The 20110-nt window shown below is 41.7% G+C and overlaps 1 protein-coding gene across 2 annotated transcripts; it reads left to right on the plus strand.

The window, feature by feature from the left end:
* Window positions 1-573: 573 nt before the first annotated feature.
* Window positions 574-13762, plus strand: LOC122557243 (solute carrier family 25 member 53-like). Of its 2 annotated transcripts, none has more exons than XM_043704736.1 (2): window positions 574-2866; window positions 12342-13762. In XM_043704736.1, exon 2 carries the CDS (start codon window positions 12353-12355, stop codon window positions 13196-13198), a length of 846 nt encoding a protein of 281 aa, XP_043560671.1. In that variant the 5' UTR covers window positions 574-2866; window positions 12342-12352; the 3' UTR covers window positions 13199-13762. The 2 variants fall into 2 exon arrangements, with proteins under 2 accessions (XP_043560671.1, XP_043560672.1); XM_043704737.1 differs by having other exon boundaries at window positions 12345-13762.
* Window positions 13763-20110: the final 6348 nt, after the last annotated feature.

Raw genomic sequence — 20110 nt, forward strand, 5'->3', positions numbered from 1 at the left:
CCATAGTGTTAGGTGAAGGGGTTAATGTACAGGAATATATCTGGGTGGGTTGTACTTCGGTGTGGACTTGTTGGGCCAAAGGGCCTGTTTCCACACTGTAAGTAATCTAATTCTTTATACACACACAAAAACCCACATGCACATGTACCCATATATGTTTGTGGGGTGAATTTGTACTTGCAGAGTTACATTCATGCAGTTTTAGAGCAAAGTACAATGTATGTAAGACTCTGTTAACTCATTTTTTAGATTAGAATCAGTCTAAACATTATGGCACAGATAATAGAACACAGGCCTAACACCTTCAACATCTTATCTGGGCTGAAACCAATTGTTACAGTTAACCTGAGAATGTAACGTTTTAAAAAGGTTTTGTGATTTACATATGAAAGAAGAATCTATCATGGTCATTCTAACAGATGAGAGACTTTAACAGTCAAGGTATTTTTCAATATATGATTTCGGTTACATCACACTAAACTTTTGCTATAAATTCTGTCTTACAATTGTGTCCTCCACAACCACCTGATGAAGGAGCAGCGCTCCGAAAGCTACTGCTTCCAAATGAACCTGTCGGACTATAACCTGGTGGTGTGATTTTTTTTAACGTTAAAAATAAAATGTTCAATGTTTAAGTTCTTGCTGGATCTCTGCAATGCAGATGCTACTGGATACTGCACTGGCCCAAACTCCACTCTGTGGTCGCCGTGAGTCTAGTTTTGGCCCACCTCTCTCTTGCAGCTGCTGCCAATATCGCAGGATCTTGTACCTGCTTCTGCTGCCACCACCTTCATGAATCTGCATTGGATACAGATGGCAGTAGGTAGCCCAATTCCCCTCTATCGCTGTAACCATGAGTCAGTGCTCGAACTGCCCCATCCATTGTACGTGTAGATCTTCCAAATATTTGTTCTCACTACAACTCGGTGTTACTTTGTCTTTTCTACTCCCGTCAATGTGCCATTTTCTAACTGCTTATGCTTGTACTGTTTATTTTCATCCATGTATTGTAGCTACATGATGGCACTTGCTTTCCCATAAGGCTAGAACAGAAAATTTTAAACAGCCCAAGCTTTTGCAAACATTATACCTATAATTAATGTCTTTGCTCTTTCATTAAAGAATATGCCTATTCCTTGAGCGTCCAAATACAAATCTTAAAAAACATTGAGAACCTGCAACTACAGATCAGGAATTAACTAAAATAATGGACGCAGTAGCTAGAAAAGTGTTGGAATTTGAAAGAGGAAAATCTGCACGGCTGCGGCAGCTTATACAAGCATAATACTGCAAAGAACAATGGGAATAACAGAGTCACATATGCTGAATCAAAGCTGCATTTGAACAGACGCAGTGCTCAGCAAAGTTACAGTCATACAGCATGGAAACATATCCTTCAGTCCACACTGAACATGTTCACAAACTAAACTAGCCCCACCTGCCCGTGCTTGACCCAAATCCTTCCAAACCTTTCCTGTTCTAAACGTCATTTAAATTTTGCAACTGTACCTTTATCCACCTTTTCTCTGGCAATTTATTCTACACACCACTGTGAAAAAGTTGCCTCTCATGTTCTTTTTAAATCTTTCTCCTCTCACCTTAAAAATATGCACACGTGCCTGGAAATCTCATCCTTGGGGGGGGGGGGGAGAGAAACACCCTTGTATCACACAAGTGCTAAGCAATAACCATCTCCAACAGGAGAATATCGTCCCGTTGACGGTTAATAGCAATACTATTGTTGAATTCCCCCACTATGAATACAATGGGGATTACAACTGACCAGAAACTGAATTAGACGAGCTATGTAAACAGTGCAGCTTCAAGAGTAAGTGCACTGTGGTGATTCAAGGAGGCAGCTCACCATCACCTAATAGCAAAGGCCACCAGGAATGTGCAATAAATGCTCATACACACCACTGAACGATTATTTGATTTTAAAAACATGAAAAAGGAGAAGTTAGGTCATTCAACCACTGGATAAAATTAGTTTCCAAAATAGAAACCCATGGCACATGCAAATTACAACTAATAACGTTGTCAACGCAGCATATTCTTTCATAAAGACTGCTCCCAGATACTATACTGCCTTGGTCTCCAGATCCCACAGTTTGATACCGCTGTCTGCTAATAGCAACATCTTTCTATCCGGGCTGAGACAAAGACAACGGATGCTGCATTTTTCGGCTTTCCATTTGCATTTTGTCAGAAAAGTGGTCTCCTAGATCTCTTGTTTCTACTAGATCAGAAAATGCTATATGAGCACAGTTTACCTGACCTCAGCGACCTTTAAGTGTAAATAACCAATGGTTTTCATTTGCCGTATAGTTGTATTTTGGCTTTCTGGGACAGAATGAGCGCTGCCTCATGCTCTTGCCTGTGGGATGGTTTCCTTCGTTAAAAACCCCGGTCTTATATGACTGATAGTGGTTCGAGTAGTTCTTGATTTCACCTGGATGTTATATCCCCAGGAGAAACCCCATGGGAGGTACAACGACGAAGAGAAAAATACAAATTATTAGTTAATTTCCAGGTCGAATGGGAGAAGCAGTGAAACGAGAAGTCAAGGTATATTTTTAAGCATTCGAAAGAGGAATAGCTCACAACGCAATCTTATGCGTATTATCTCACAATCTCCGTCCCGAGAGCTGTTCAATCAGAGCCACGACCGCACTGTCTCTCCACAGAATAACCCAATCAAGATTGAAATGAACGGACCTGTCCTCTGAATGGTTCTGCTCTCATCGTGTAAAGATTAACAGTGAAGGTTAATAGGACTACGAGGGCCATCGAAAATAATCATAATAGCATCAGTCAACGGTTTTGGAACAGCATCCTCAAACATTTAATGCCGAATTCAAGCAAGGTACAGTTCTAATATAAGCTTCATCTTAAAAAAAATGAGTTTGGGCGAATTTGTTCTTTGTTGTCCATCGAAAATGTTTGAGAAATCCTTTTGTCTCCTACAGGTTGTAACAGTCATTTACATTTCCGGAAACTCGGGTCCAATTCCGCAATAGTGGCTATCGTTTTTGTTTGAAACAAGAAATTGGTGGATTAGGATTGGTTTTTTATGCTTTTTCTATCTATTTCATTTGAATCGCAGCGAATTTTCTTCACCGTTTTGTGAGATTTCGTAGCAAAGAAGTATCATTCATTTAATGTATATAAAACATGCAGCATCGATTTTCTTGTGTCTGAAAACATACCGCCCCACCTACTCGAAAACATATAATCAAGCTGAACCATATAGTTTGTTCCAGTCGACATTTCTTTTCTTAATCCAAACTGCAGATGCTGGAATCCAAACTAGACAAACCGGAGACTGGCAGACTCCTAATGAAGGGTCTCCATCCCCAACGTAGACTTCTCCACCTCCTGGTGCTGCCTGGCTTGCTGTCTTATTCCAGTCTCCTGATTGTCTAGTGTGGGAGCAGGCCTATTCGGCCATCGACCCTCCGAACAGCACCTCACCCAGACCCACCCCTGTATTTCCCATTGCTAACCCATACATCTTTGGTCTGTGCGAGAAAACTCCACATAGCCAGTCGCCCGATGATGGAATTGAACGCTGGACCCTGGAATTGAGGCAGCAGTGCCAGCCACCAAGGCGTCCCCTTTGTAGATGTCCTGTACTTTCCGTCCTCATATTCTCTGTATCATAGCTTCCCTCTGCCTTAATAGTGACAGTGATCTCTACAAAATTGAAACTTAATAATAATAATTTTGTGTTATTTAAATCTAATACACAACTTTCTGTTAATGATCTCTGGTGGGTTTATTTTCAGTGATATAGGTATAACGTACAAGATGAAATAGCCTGAGCCTCCAGTGTTACAATGCAGAGCCAGTTAAAACATCTGGGTATTTGGCTGATTAGTATTTGAGCTGTTAAAGTGATATCACTCTAAAGGTGATAACACAATCATGCTTAGGCCTCACAGAGACATGGTTGCAGGGGGTTCAGGACTGGCAGTTAAACATCCAAGGATTTACACCTTATTGAAAAGCCAGGCAGGTGGGCAGAGGGGACAGGGTTGCCTTGTTAGTTAAGAATGAGATTAAATCTATGGTACTGAATGACCTAGGGTCAGATGATGTGGAGTCTGTGTGGGGGCGGTTGAGGAAGCCACAAAGGCAAAAAAAAGGAGTTATGTACAGACTTCCCAGCAGTGGTCAGAACCAGAGGCGCAAGATGTACCAGGAAATAGATAGGGCAAGTCAGAAAGGCAAGGTCACAGTGATCATGGGGGACCTTCAATGTGCAAATAGACTGGGTTAATAATGTTGCCGGAACTCATGGAATGCTTACGGAATGGCTTTTTGGAACAGCTTGTGATGGCGTCCACAAGGGAGCAGGCTATTCTCAATTTAGTGCTATGTAATGAGACAGACTTTATAAAAGATCTTAAGGTAAGGGAACACTTCGGAGTCAGCGATCATAGTGGGCGGCACGGTGGCACTAGTGGGCGGCATGGTGGCACAGTGGTTAGCACTGCTGCCTCACAACGCTAGAGACCCGGGTTCAATTCCTGCCTCAGGCGACTGACTGTGTGGAGTTTGCACGTTCTCCCCGTGTCTGCGTGGGTTTCCTCCGGGTGCTCCGGTTTCCTCCCACAGTCCAAAGATGTGCAGGTCAGGTGAATTGGCCATGCTAAATTGCCCGTAGTGTTAGGTAAGGGGTAAATGTAGGGGTATGGGTGGGTTGCGCTTCGGCGGGGCGGTGTGGACTTGTTGGGCCAAAGGGCCTGTTTCCACACTGTAAGTAATCTAATCTAATCTAATCTAATCTAATAATATGATAGAGTTCAGTCTGCAGTTTGAAAGAGAGAAGGCAAAATCGGATGTATTGATGTTACAGTTAAATAAAGGTAATTACAGGGGCATGAGAGAGGAACTGATGAAAATCGACTGGAAGCAGAACCTGGTGGGAAAGACAGTAGAGCAACAGTGGCAGATGTTTCTAGGTGTAATTGAGGACACAGTACAGAGTTTCATCCCAAAGAAAGGAGACATTATCCGGAGGGTTGGGCGGGGGGGAGGGTGGAATTAGACAGCCATGGCTGACAAAGGAAGTCAGGAAATGTATCAAAGAAAAAGAGAGAGCCTATAAAGTGGCCACGAACACTGGGAAATCAAAAGATTGGGAAGACAAAAACAAACAGGATAACGAAGAGAGAAATAAGAAAGGAGAGGATCAAATATGAAGATAAGCTAGCTAGTAATATTAGAAATGATAGTAAAAGTTTCTTTCAATATATAAGAAACAAATGAGTGGCAAAAGTAGACATTGGGCCACTCCAAATTGATGCAGGAAGGTTAGTGCTGGGAGATAAGTAAATAGCTGAAGAACTTAGTAAGTACTTTGTGTCAGTCTTCACAGTGGAAGGCATGAGTAATATCCCAATAAGTAAAGAGAGTCAGGGCAGAGTTGAGTATGGTAGCCATTACAAAACAGAAAGTGCTAGAAAAGCTAAAAGGTCTTAAAATTGATAAATCTCCTGGCCCCAATGGGCTAAGTCCTAGAGGTCTGAGAGAGGTGGCTAAGGAAATAGCAGAGGCGTTGGTTGTGATCTTTCAAAAGTCACTGGAGTCAGGGAAAGTCCCAGATGATTGGAAAATCGCTGTTGTAACCCCTTGTTCAAGAAAGGATCACAACAAAAGGTGGAAAATTATAGGCCGATTAGCCTAACCTCAGTTGTTGGTAAAATTGTAAAATCCATATTGAGATTTCTAAATTCTTGGAAGTGCAGGGTCGGATTAGAACAAGTCAGCATGGATTTAGTAAGGGGCTTTAGTAAGCCTGACAAACCTGTTAAAATTCTTTGAAGAAGTAACAAGTAGGTTAGACCAGGGAAACTTAGTGGCTGTTATCTATCTAGACTTCCAAAAGGCATTTGATAAGGTGCCTCATGGGAGGCTGCTGAGTAAGGTGAAGGCCCATGGTGTTCAAGGTGAGCTGCTGGCATGGATTGAGGATTGGCTGTCTGACAGGAGGCAGAGAGTTGGGATAAAAGGTTCTTTTTTGGAAGGGCAGCTAGTGACAAGTGGTGTCCTGCAGGGTTCAGTGTTGGAGCTGCAGCTGTTCACTTTATATATTAATGATCTAGAAGGGACTGGGAGCATTCTGGCAAAGTTTGCCGATGATACAAAGTTAGGTGGATAGGCAGGTATTACTGAGGATTTGGGGAGGCTGCAGAAAGATTTAGACAGTTTAGGAAAGTGATCCGGGAAATGGCTGATGAAATTCAACGGGAGCAAATGCAGGATCTTGCACTTTGGAAAAAAGAATATGGGCATCAACTATTTTCTAAATGGTGATAAAATTCATAAAGCCAAAGTATAAAGGCATCTAGGAGTGCTAGTCCAGGATTCTTTAAAGGTTAACTTGCAGGTTGAGTTCGTGATTAAGAAAGCGAATGTAATGTTTTCATTTATCTTAAGAGGGTTGAAATGTAAAAGCAGTAATGTGTTTCTGAGACTTTATAAAGCTCTAGTTAGGCCCCATTTAGTTACTGTGTCCAATTTTGGGCCCCATACTCAGGAAGGACATACTGGGACTGGAGCGTGTCCAGCAGAGATTCACACAAATGATCCCTGGGATGGTATGCCTAACATACAATGAACATTGAGAATCCTGGGATTGTATTCATTACAGTTTAGAAAGTTGAGGGGAGATCTAATAGAAACGTACAAGATGGCTTAAAAAGAGTGGACGCTGGGAAATTGTTTCCATTAGGCAGGGAGACTAGGATCCATGGGCACAGCCTTAAAATTAGAGGGGGTCAATTTAGAATGGAAATGAGGAGACATTTCCTCAGCCAGAGAGTGGTGGGCCTGTGGAATTCATTGCCATAGAGTGTAGAGGAGGCCAGGATGTTTAATGTCTTCAAGACAGAGATTGATAAATTCTTGATCTCGTATGGAATTAAAGACTACGGAGAGAGTCCGGGTAAGTGGAGTTGAAATGCCCATCAGCATAATTAAATGGCAGAGTGGACTTGATGGGCCAAATGGCCTTACTTCCACTCCTAAGTCTTATGATCTTATGGTCTTTTAGTGCTTCCCGTTCAGACATAATTGCTCCCAACACGCTTTCAGAACTTGCCTTTCTCTAGTCATCATGACCTTCAATTCATGAAAATCAAATGTAACTGAATAAGTTCTGTTCACTCCTCAGACACTTATACAGAGTCATAAAAGTCTACAGCACATGAAAAGGAATTTTGACCCATTCAGTGCACCATCAAAAACAACCACCTAACTATCATAATTCCATTTTCCAGCAATTAGCCCATAGCCTCATATGCCTTGGCACCTCAAGTGTACATCTGAATACTTCTTAAATGTTATGAGGGAATCTGCCTCTAACATCCTTACACAGAATGAGTTCCAGATTCCCACCACCCTCTGGGTGAAAATGTTTGTCCTCATCTCCTCGAAATGTCCTACCCATTATCCTGTATCTATGTCCCTGATCATTGATCCCTCCATCAAGCGGAAAGGTTCCTTCCTGTCTACCCTGTCCAGTTCCTTCATTATTTTATACGCTTCACATGCGGCACAGTGACTAGCACTGCTGCCTCACAGCACCAGGGACCAAGGTTCAATTTCACCCATTGGGGTGTGTGGAGATTTGTGTCTGTGTGGGTTTGCACCGGTTTCCTCTCACAGTGCAAAGATGTGCAGATTAGGTGGATTGACCATGCTAAATTGTCCATAGTGTCCAGGGATGTGCAGGCTAGGTTGATTGGTCATGGGAAATGCAGGGTAGGGGGTATGGATCTGGGTGTAGATGCTGTTCGGAGGGGTGGTGTGGAATCAATGGACTGAATGGTCTGCTTCGACCTGTAGGGATTCTATGATTCATATTCCCCTCACCCCGCCTCAGTCTCCTCTCCTCCAAGGAAAACAAGCTTACTCTATTCAATTTCTCTTCTAATTAAAAGGCTCCAGATTACTCTCTGGTAAATCTTCTCTGTATACTCTCCAATCCAATCACAGCCCTGCTATAATGTTGGAATCCACATTATAACACAGTACTCTCGCTGTGACCTTTATACAGTTCCATCATAACATCCCTACTCTTTTTGTAAAATATATTTTTATTAAAAAAAGGGAAAGTTTTTTCTTTTGAATACAAAATCAAACAATTCAAACCAATATTAAAAAACAAACCCATTAATTACCTAAATAAATAATAACTAATAATTAAACTAAAACAGGAAAATCTTAACAATGATAATAATGATAATAACCATAACACAGCTCAGCAAAATAAAGCAATAGCCCTCAATCATTGAGTGCACATGATTATATATATTCATATGTTCGTAGCTACTCCCCTCTGGATACCAGAATCATTACATAGAATTGCCATGGATATATAAAGGCTCTTATTAGTATGGTGGACAAATCTGTCCAAAAAGGGCCGTCATGTCTTATAGAAATTCCCAGTTTTATGGTGCACCACACTCACAGGAAAGTCCATGGGGATATGCTCCATGACTAGCTTATGCCAGCCCACCAGCCCCAGGGGATTTTCAGACACCCACCCTCATAGAATGTTTTTTCTTGCACAAAAAGTGAGGATACTGAAAAGCCTTTTTTGTGTGCATCTAATGAAAGTGAATTAACAAAGGCAAGAAGAAGAGATACCAGCTCCATCTCTCCAAGGCCTTCTCTATTTCGCCTACCACAGCGCTCCAGTATGCCCACAGTCTGTGGCAGGACCAAAGACAATGAGTAAGCGTGACCATGCTCACTTTACAGTTAAGACACATTCGAGATGCTCCTGCTTTAAATTCAGCGAGGCGGTCTGGGGCCAGATGGGACTCTGTAGAGAATCTTCAGTTGCAAGGTGTGGATTCTGTTGCAAATTGAGATCCTTCTTGCATTTTTCCAGGTATCCTCCCATTTTTCATAAGAGATCTCAACATCCAACCCCCTCTCTCCTATTACCTTACAGAGGTCTCGTCCAAGGGACCCTCTCCTAATAGGTGATAAGTATTGCTAACAGATAATGTATCTTCAGCACTCAACACCTTCCTCTCCATGTTGGACCTATAAGGATCAGTTAGAAGTGTGGTCTCTTTTTGTATGAAGTTTCTAATTTGAAAGAAATGAAAAGAGGTCCCTACTGGGCAATTCATTTTTCTGAGCCAACTGGACCCCTTCAAATAAATCACCCAGGCAAGACATGCCCCTAGCTGCCCTTAGTTTAAACACAGAGTCCATCATCCCTGGCCCTTCATTCCTGATGAAGGGCTTTTGCCTGAAATGTCGATTTTCCTGCTCCTCAGATGATGCCTGACTTGCTATGCTTTTCCAGCACCACTCTAATCTAGACTCTGATCTCCAGCATCTGCAGTCCTTACTTTTGCCTATCCCTGGTTGAAAGCCCAGCATACCAACTATGGGTGTCAAACATTACGTTTTGGCAATATTACCCTCAACCTGATGCATTGCGCTTCACGCCTTGACAATATTGATGACTATTGGGCCATGGCAATATTCTTTAACTGTTCTCATTTTGTCTAAGAACAGCAGGCTAGTAAGGGAGCATCTTGCTTGAGATGCTTCGATGTCCAACCAAAGTGAGTGAGGGTCCAATCATTCACATAAGATAGCAACGAGCTTAACTGATAGTTTTTGATACTGGGAGGAACATCCCTACTCTTAAACTTTAGCCTTAATAAAGACAAATACAACCTCGGGTGACTGTCTGTGTGGAGTTTGCACATTCTCCCCGTGTCTGCGTGAGTTTCCTCTCGGTGCTCTGGTTTCCTCCCACAGTCCAAAGACATGCAGGTTAGGTGGGTGGCCATTCTAAAATTGCCCGTAGTGTCCAGGAATATGCAGGCTAAGTGGATTAGCCCTGGGAAATGCAGGGATGTTGGGATAGTGAGTCTGGGTAGAATGCCGTTCAGAGGGATGGTGTGGACTTGATGGACCAAAAGGCCTGTCCTCATAGTGTAGAGATTCCATGATTCAATCTAAGATTCCCCCAAGCAGGGCTTTATCAAAGGCTTTGCTGCAGTCTAAGTAGACTACATTGAATGCATTGCCCTCCTTTGCACACTTGGTAACCTCTTCAAACAATTCAATCAAGTCAAATCATGACTTCACCTTAACAAAACCATGCTGACTGGTTTTGATTAAGTTCTGCCTCTCCAAGTGGAGATTAACTCTGTCCCTCAGAATTATCTCCAATAATTTCCCCACCACTGAGCATGGACTGACAGGACTGTAGTTTTCTCGTTTATCCCTTGCTCCCTACCTGAATAACAGCTGTCCTCCAGTTCTTTGACACCTCTCCTGTGGCCAGAGTGGAATTGAAAATTATTGCCAGCACACCAGCTATTTCCTACCTTGCCTCACTCAATAGCCTAGAATATGTTGCATCTAGCTCTGGAGATTTATTGACTTTTAAGCCTGTCAGACCGTTCAGAACCTCCTCTCTGTCCATGCTGATTTCTTTAATGTGTCACAGTCCTTCTCCTTGATTTCTATACCCACATTGTCCCTCTCAATAGTGAACACTGACACAAAGTATTTAGAAGTTGAAACTTTATTGCTGGAACAGCACAGCAGGTCAGGCAGCATCCAGGGAACAGGAGATTCGACGTTTCGGGCACAGGCCCTTCTTCAGGAATGAGCTCATTCCTGAAGAAGGGCCTGTGCCCGAAACGTCGAATCTCCTGTTCCCTGGATGCTGCCTGACCTGCTGTGCTGTTCCAGCAATAAAGTTTCAACTTTGATCTCCAGCATCTGCAGACCTCACTTTCTCCACAAAGTATTTAGAACCCTATTGATGTCCTCTGTCTCCACGCACAAATTACTACTGTAGTCCTTAATGGGCTCTACTCTTGCCCTAGTTATCCTTTTACTGTTAATAGACTTGTAAAGTAACATTGGGGTTTTGTTTATTTTACCTGCCAGTATCCATTGGTATTCCCCTTTAGCTCTCATAATATTCCTTTCAAGTTCCCTCTTGCACATTGTGCTTTCCTTCTGGGCTTCTGCTGTTTTCAGTCCTTGGTATCTGCTGGAAGCCTCCCTTTATCTGTTTATTTGTCAATTTCTGTTTTTGTTGCTTAGTTTACCTAGTTTAGATTACATTACAGTGTGGAAACAGGCCCTTCGGCCCAATAAGTCCACACCGACTCGCCGAAGCGCAACCCACCCATACCCCTACATTTACCCCTTATCTAACACTACGGGCAATTTAGCATGGCCAATTCACCTGACCTGCACATCTTTGGACTGTGGGAGGAAGACACGGGGCGACACGGGGAGAACTTGCAAACTCCACACAGTCAGTCACCTGAGGCGGGAATTGAACCCGGGTCTCAGGCGCTGTGAGGCAGCAGTGCTAACCACTGTGCCACCGTGCCACCCGTGCGGTGTTGCACATGGCCTAGTTGTTGCACATGGCCTGTGTTAAATTAGGAGAAATTCAGAGTAGGCATTACAAACTGAACAGGAGAGAACTAGTGGAACTGGTGACTTGTTAATAAAATTCAGATGAATGAGATTAAGAAAGGACACTGTGCATGGTGATAGAGGAGGATTAAGGCTATAGAGCCGACAATGATGTTTATGATTGAACATTTGAGGTTTGGAACTGGAGTCACACTCACTTGTGTAGTTCATTCTATTGAAGGTATATGATGGTGACAACTTTTTTGCTTGATCTTGGTCAATTTTCACAGTGGTTATAGTGCCCTGAGTGATTTGAAGAAAATAGATTGTGTTTTAATATTTATATGCACATTGAAGGTGAAACTGAAGTCAGGACAAGAGATCAGGTAGGGGCACCCTCCAACTAGCTAATAGGCTGGGATACTTCAATGTAGAAGGTGAAATTGTAGTTGGAGAGGTTTATTAGCCAATGCAAATTAGAAAGGCAGTGTATGTATAGGAGGTAGACGACTTAGGGGACATTGGCTGTTTGTACTGTAAGATTGTTTGGGAAGCAAGAATGAAGCAGATGTAATATGATAAATTAGAATGTTTAAAAATAAAGGCAGCTTGCTTTTGCTATAAGTTTACAAATCTCAGTTTACCAAACCTATTGTCAGTTGATACCTGTTGATAATAAAGATATTAAATTTGTATCAACCAAACTTTAATAAATGTGATTATGATAATAAATTTATTCAGGATTATATTTAAGTTCACCGAATGAACAGAAACTATTACTTGACAGTCAGGAAGCATGCAATTTATGTGCCAATTTGTATTATCAAATAAATTTTATTTTGTTTTTGAGTGAAAAACAGTATATGAAGAAGACCATTATGCAGTAAATTATGATACTTTTTTAATATATTGCACAGAAGGATTGAAAATGCAGCAGGATTCTGAAGACTCTTTGGTAGACTCATTGAAGAACTGTGGAATCGGAGCTACCTCTAGCTGTCTTGCTACATTTCTGACGTTTCCAATTCACAAAACAATTTTTAGACAGCAAATCCATGGTTTTATTATCCGAAAAGCTGTCACTCAACTCTGTCAAGAAGGCCTCATCAAGTTTTACAGAGGAATTCTTCCTCCACTCCTAGCCAAGACCATCCAAGGTACCTTGCTATTTGGCGTTTACGGTAGCCTCATTAGAAATATCGCGACGGAGGATGCACATTTGTTACATCGCTGCATTGCAGGAACCCTATCTGGAATCATTGAAGCATTGGTCTTGACCCCATTTGAACGTGTCCAAAATGTCCTTCAGGACCACAGGAAAGATGTGAAATTTCCCAATACCCAGAGTATCCTAAAGGAGTTTAATTCTTACAGCTTTAAGGATACGTTACAACTTGGGTACTATCGAGGCTTCCTCCCCATTCTGCTGCGGAACGGAACAGGCAGTGCCCTTTATTTTTCTTTCAAAGACCCAATTAAGAATTTATTCTTGGATCAAGGTGTTCCTAGTGGCATTTCTGCTTTTGTTTCTGGGAGTTTCAATGGAATGATGGTATGTATCATCCTCTATCCACTTAGTGCGGTGATTGCAAATGTGCAATCACATGTTGGAGAAGAGAAAACGAGCCTTTGGAATTTCATTGCAAAGTTCTGGGTATCCCGTGCCCGTAGCCTATTGTACATATACAGAGGTGGTTCTCTGGTCATACTGAGGTCCTGCATAACCTGGGGAATAACTACTACTATTTATGAATTTTTAAAGGCTTCACAATAGTCTACAAATCTTTCTGAAAAACTGAGTAAGCCATACATTTTTCAGGATTTGCAGACTATCATAGAAACATATAGAAGATAGGAGCAGAAGGAGGCCATTGGCTCTTCCGAGCCTGCTCCACCATTCATCGTGATCATGGCCGATTGTCCAACATGATAGCTTAATCCTGCTTTCTCCCCATAACCTTTGATCCCATTCAGCCCAAGTGTTATATCTAACCGCCTCTTGAATACATACAATGTATTGGCATCAACAACTTCCTGTGGTAATGAAGTCCACAGGCTCACCACTCTTTGGGTGAAGAAGTGGCTCCTCAACTCTGTCCTAAATGGACCACCCAGAATCCTCGATGTAAATATAAGGAATTGTGTAACAACGTTTAGAAACGACAGTCACAAAGTGTCGTAATTTGCTCAATGAGAGTAAGATATTACTGCTCCTTAATTCCGAAGAACAGTCATATTAGACTCATGATGTTCGATTGGTTGATTGGCAGCATCTGTCGAGAAAAATCAAGAGTTAACGTTTTGGATCCAGCGATCCTTCCTCAGAACTGATGGTAGCTAGGAAAACGTTGGTTCTCATGCAGAAGATAGGATGGGGCAGGGTGGAGATAAAGAGTAAATGATAGGTGGAGATAAAGCCCAATGAGAGAAAGATGAACAGTTGGACAAACAAAGGTGTGGATAACGATTAGCCTAGGAGAATGACTAACTACTAAGGGGGACTATTGGTGGCTAACTATAGATTGTGTTTTATAACAGACTACGCAATAACAAAACCTGGTTGTGAGGGTTGGTGTAAGTACATGGGAGAAGGTGCCTCAAGTCCTAAAATTGTTGAACTTGATACTGTGAGTGGAAAATAAATAACACTCAAAGACTTCGCAAAGAAAGAAAACTTGCAATTCAAACCAAAACCTAGGTCCAGACAACAGCTTGATATCATCACCAAGAATAAAAGAACTGTGAGAAAGTCACCTAATTCCACCTGTTTTGACTTGAACCTCCAAACCACAGACTTTGTTCCTTTTTGCCAATACATTGCACCAATAATTTTTCTGAAACGAACTCTCACCTCTCTTGTCTAAACTGTTTGTGAATGGATGTTGGATTTAAAGTGATATATTTTAAGTTTGCATATTTGTAATTAAAATACATTTTGCCATTTAGAGGATAAATTTGTAACAATAAATACATTTCTGTTTTCTTGTTCATTGTCCAAGAGATTAAATTGCTCAAATTTCGCACTTTGGATTCATGGATTGGCAGGGTTTGATTTCCAGCATATTCTTCCCTTTAGAATGATGACGCACCGTTCACCTGTTGTGGTTCCATTTTTTATCTGCATAAATGTGAACTCATCCAAACTTATGCTACCTAGTGTCATCTAACTTGCACCAAATTCTATTCACACTTTATTACTGTGCTCACTGACCTTGCAATCTGGTACCCTTTGACTTAAATTTTTTATCTATCACCTTACCCATATCCCTAAAACCTCCTCTTCTCCCACAACTTTCCTATCCTACACTGACCTATGTGAGCTCATACAATTCTGGCCACTTGATTTTAATTGCTCCAGCATTGGCAGCCATGTCTTCAGCCACCGAGGCCTTGAAACCCAGAATTCTTTCCACTTCTCTACTTTTGCACAACATTCGTCATAACCTTACTCTTTGTTCCAGCTGTTAGTCACCTGTTCTAAAATCTCTTTTTGAAACTCAGTGTCAAATTTTGTTTGATAATTCTCCATAGATATTTGGCATAAGTTATCGCTCATTAGATATTTGGTCTTCAGATGTGGGCACACTGGAAGGAAAATGAAATCACATATCCACAATTGCCTTTAAGATGACAATGTTAGACCTTCTTGCTATGCTGCAGTCCTCATAGTGATAGCACTTCCACAATGATGTTAGTAGAGAATTCCAGGATTCTGACCCATTGGCCATTAATGAGCAGCAATCTAGGTTTAATTCAGGACAGTGTTTGACTTGGAGGGGAATTTACAGGAATGGTGCCTGCATGATGCTACTGACATTATTGCTTTGCAATGTGATTTGGACATACTGAGTGAGTGCGCAAATGTATGACAGATGCAATATAATGTGATTAAATGTGAGATTATCCATTTTGGTAGCAAAAGTAGGACAGCAGATTTGTTTGAACAGCTGTAAATTGAGAAAGAGAGAGAAAAATGTTCAATGAAACTTGGGTGTCCTCATGCACCCATTGATGAAAGTAAGTATGCAGGTGCAGCAGGTACAAAAGAGGGCAAACGGAATGCTGTCCTTCGTAGCAAAGCATGAGAGTAAAAGAACAAGGATGTCTTGCTGCAATTATAAAAGACATTGGTGAGGCCACAACTAGAACACTGTCTGCAGTTTTGGTCTCTGTATCTGAGGAGGGATGTTCTTGACATAGTTAACCAAGTTGATTCCAGGAATGGTAGGAATCACATATGAGAATAAATGGAATTGAGTATTCACTGAAATTTATTAGAATAATAAGAGGGGAATTTCATAGAGTCATAGAGATGTACAGCACGGAAACAGACCCTTCAGTCCAATCCGTCCATGCCAACCAAATATCCCAACACAATCTAGTCCCACCTGCCAGTACCTGGCCCATATCTCTCCAAAGCCTTCCTATTCATATACCCATCCAGATGCCTTTTAAATGCTGCAATTGTACTTGTCTCCACCATTTCCTCTAGCAGCTTATTCCATATACATATCACCTTCTAGGTAAATATGTTGCCCCTTAGGTCTCTTTTATATCTTTCCCCTATCACCCTAAACCTATGCTCTCTAGTTGTGGACTCTCCCACCCTGTCTATTTACCCTATCCATGCCGCTCACGATTTTGTAAACCTCTATAAGGTAACTCCTCAGCCTCTGACACTCCAGGGAAAACAGCCCCAGCCTATTCAACCTCTCCCTGTAGCTCAAATCCTACAAACCTGGCAACATCCTTGTAAATCTTTTATGACCTCTTCCAAATTTCACAACATCTTTCCGATAGGAAGGACACCAGAATTGAACGCAATATTCCAAAAGTGGCCTAACCAATGTCCTGTACAGCTGCAATATGACCTCCCAACTCCTGTACTCAATACTCTGACCAATAAATGGTAAAATTCTAACAGGGTCAGACAGGTTAGATGCAGGAAGGATATTCCTCTTCATGGGAGTGTGTGGAACCAGAGGTTATAACTTAAGGATAAGGGATAAACCTTTTAGGACTGAGGTGGGGAGAAATCTCTTCAACCAGGGAGTTGTGAGCCTGTGGAATTCACTACCATGGACCATAGTCGAGGCTAAAACATTGTTTTTTCAAGAAATAAATAGATACTGCTCTTGTGACTAAAGGGATACTGGGGAGGACAGGATAGGGTATTAAGTTCAGTGATCAGCCACAATCAGGGGTCAAATAGCCTAATCCTGCTCCTGTCTTCTAGTCTTTTATGCTTCTATGCTATTGCCTTTCTTGATAGTAGAAGATATGGAATCGCCCTGCCCATTTGAATTAGATTTAAATGAGTTGCTGCAGTACATCTAATAATCCATAGAGCAGCCAGTGTGATGGTTGTAAAGAGCATGGATATTGAGATCAATGGTAGCAGCTCAAATCTATTTGTCTTAGATGTCATTGAGCATCCTGAAATTTGCTGGCATTGTATAATAAAAAGGTAGGCCTTACAAATGATTCAGTGGTACTGTCAGGTCAGAGCACAGGGTGCACAGCCTCTTTTCTACTCTTTTAGTCAGCACTGACAGGGCTGATGTGGTCAACCTTATCATCAATTTGATCCTCCTCCCACCATAGTGATGGTACAAAGTTCAGTGCTGATGGCAATGTGGTCAGGAGTTGACAGAGTTTTCTTGGAGATGCACATTGGCGCAGATGGCAACAATAACCTAAGGTATTTTCATCATGTCTGGCTTAAGTAGCTGTTATAGTGCCTGCCATGATCACAAGACAATTCAATGCAAAAGTGTCTCACCATTTTTCTCATACAGCATAGTCACCCTATATTTCCCATTTGGAAATATATAGACCAGCAGCAGCTTTTGTATGTATGTACGGCAGTCAGAGTACGTATTAATCTCTGGATATCTATAAATGTCAATAAAACTAGCCCCAGGCATCACTGTCCAGAAATTACCCTCCCATATTTGAGATGGAGAAAGAAACAGTGCGTTACTATTATCTGAGATTCTGACTCATTCATATATGAAAATCAACCCCATTGTGCCTAACTAGATTCCTGACTCTTAAATGCAGTATATCTCAGCCTCCTACCAAGGACCCCACAAGCACAGAGGTCAGCCTTCAACCAACTTAATGAATGCCACGTAATAATCCCTCTGTTGCTTAAACCCAAACACCCAGAAGAGCTCACCTCGCCTCATAATCTGTTAAAATATGAGTGACCGAGAACTCCCAAATTGCACTTTTTAAGAAAATAACAATTTATTTTTTAACTCTAAAATTCATTAGTAAACAACATCTATTCACAACTCTAAGCTCCCCTTTCTCTTAATTGCTTACTATCTGCCTCAAACCTTATAACAATATGGTGTTCCAATAAGACACTTATTGAAGTTACATTAACTTAATTTCAAAATCACACAGTTGGTGTCATCTTCTGTGTCTTTCTTCTTACGGCTAAAGATCTCCCTGGTTCATCTTCTTTCTTTTTACTGCGAGTGGGTTTCATATGAAAAGGTACCTTTGATAGAGAGTGTTTCCTAATTTCTTGGAAAGTAAGGTGTTGGATCTCCAGGTTTTTCCATCTCGATGGCAGTTGCTGTCTCTCCAATTTTTAAAATGTCCACATTTTATACCCTCATCTTAGGATCATTTCATTGATTTGATGCTGGCAAACTATAAATTCAAACCCGATTGGGTTTTAGTATTCTGGGGCATAATTTAAACTGATTTGTTAAATTCAAATTGTTGTCCAAACAGCAACCAAACTCAGGTATCCATTTCACAGCCAAATGTTAAATATTATCAATTTTCCAGTACACACTGAGACTGCCATCTAGTCATATATGCAGGTGCTTGTAAGCTCTCAGTTCAGAACGGCATGCACTCTCTCAAAGGTACAGTAGATTAGATTAGATTGCCTATAGTGTGGAAATAGGCTCTTCAGCCCAACAAGTCCACACCGACCCTCCGAGGAGTAACCCACCCAGACCCATTCTGGGTAGGTAAAAACAATGACTGCAGATGCTGGAAACCAGATTCTGGATCAGTGGTGCTGGAAGAGCACAGCAATTCAGGCAGCATCCGAGGACAGGCAAAATCATTCTGGGTAGGCCCTGTATTTACCCCTGACTAATGCACCTAACACTATGGGCAATTTAGCATGACCAATTCACCTAACCTGCACATCTTTGGACTGTGGGAGGAAACTGGAGTACCCAAAGGAAACCCACGCAGAATGGGGAGAATGTGCAAACTCCACACAGACAGTTGCCTGAGGCTGCAATCAAACCTGGGTCCCTGCCGCTCTGAGGCAGCAGTGTTAACCACTGAGCCACCGTGCCACCCATTACACACCTTCAACTTCATAATAATATCAAGGATCAGTTGAAGGCATTGGATACTGCAAAGCCTATGGACCCCGATAACATTTTGACAAAAGTCTGAAGACTTATGCTCCAGAAAGAGCAGCAACCTTAACCAAACTATTCCAAAACAGCACTAGCATCCACTTGCCAACATGAAAACTTGTCCATTTATGTGTAGCCCAAAAAAAAAGTGCACCCTAATTCAGCAAATTACTTGTTTGTCAGTTTACCCCAATCATTAGTAAACTGATGGATGGTATCATCAACAATACTTACACATCAATAACCTGCTCACTGATGCTCAGTTTTGAATTCCACCAGGGCCTCTCAGTTCCTGACCTTATGATAGCCTGAGTTGCAGAGGTGTAGACAGAGTGACGCCTTTGATATCAAGGCAGCATTTGATTGCATTTGACATCAAGGAGCCTGAGCAAAATTGGAGTCAGCAGGATTTAAGGGGAAAACTCTCAATTAATTGGAGTCATATCCAGCACAAAGGAAGAAGGTTGTGGTTGAATGCCAATCACCTCAGTCACAGGATTTTGCTACAGTAAATCCTCACAGCAGTGTCCATGCACCAACCATCTTCAGCTGTCTCATCAATGATTTGCGCTCCAAAGACAGGATTGATGATGCTTTCTGATGATTGCACGATGTCTCGCATCAGTCTTTGGAGTGCTTCAGTATCTGAGGAATTGTGTCCATTTGCAGGAAGACCTGGGTAACATTTGAGACATGCAAGAACAAGGCAATGACCACCTTCAGCAGAGATGAATTTAACCATAAGTCCTTGACTTTCAAAGGTGTTACCATCATTGAATCCCCAACTATCAAACCATGACGGTTACATGCAGAGATTTAGTGATTCTGCAGTGAGTAATGCACCTCCTGACTATCAAATGTCTGCTAATCCACTTCAATAAGACACAAATTAGGAGCATGATGGAATACACCCCAATTACCTCGATTAGTGCAACTCCAACAAGCTTGACACTATCCATGGCAAAGCAGCCTGCTTGATTGGAAAGTGAATGTCTTAGGTATGCCAATGAACTGTGCTAACAGTATATGTTGTAGTGATTGTAACAGTTGGACTTCGTAGAATATGAGTTCCCTGACTGGGGCTGTTCACCTGGTCCAATGAGGGAGCCCTAGCTGGCATATAAAAATGGGAGTGTCAGAGATATTGCCACTTTGAGGGCTGATTCGAAAGAGACAGTACCAAAGTCAAAGACTGTTCATGTGTAAATAAAGTGTGGTTTAGTGACAAGATACCAGCCCCTATGGAGTTATTTCAGTGGCGATGATAGTTGCGCACAATCCTGAAG

Source organism: Chiloscyllium plagiosum, chromosome 15, assembly GCF_004010195.1.
Source record: "Chiloscyllium plagiosum isolate BGI_BamShark_2017 chromosome 15, ASM401019v2, whole genome shotgun sequence".
In the NCBI taxonomy this organism is placed as follows: domain Eukaryota; kingdom Metazoa; phylum Chordata; class Chondrichthyes; order Orectolobiformes; family Hemiscylliidae; genus Chiloscyllium; species Chiloscyllium plagiosum.

What these genes read in the sequence shown, in the direction of transcription:
- LOC122557243 (XM_043704736.1), top strand. Translation starts at nt 12,353, where the DNA reads ATGCAGCAGGATTCTGAAGACTCTTTGGTAGACTCATTGAAGAACTGT.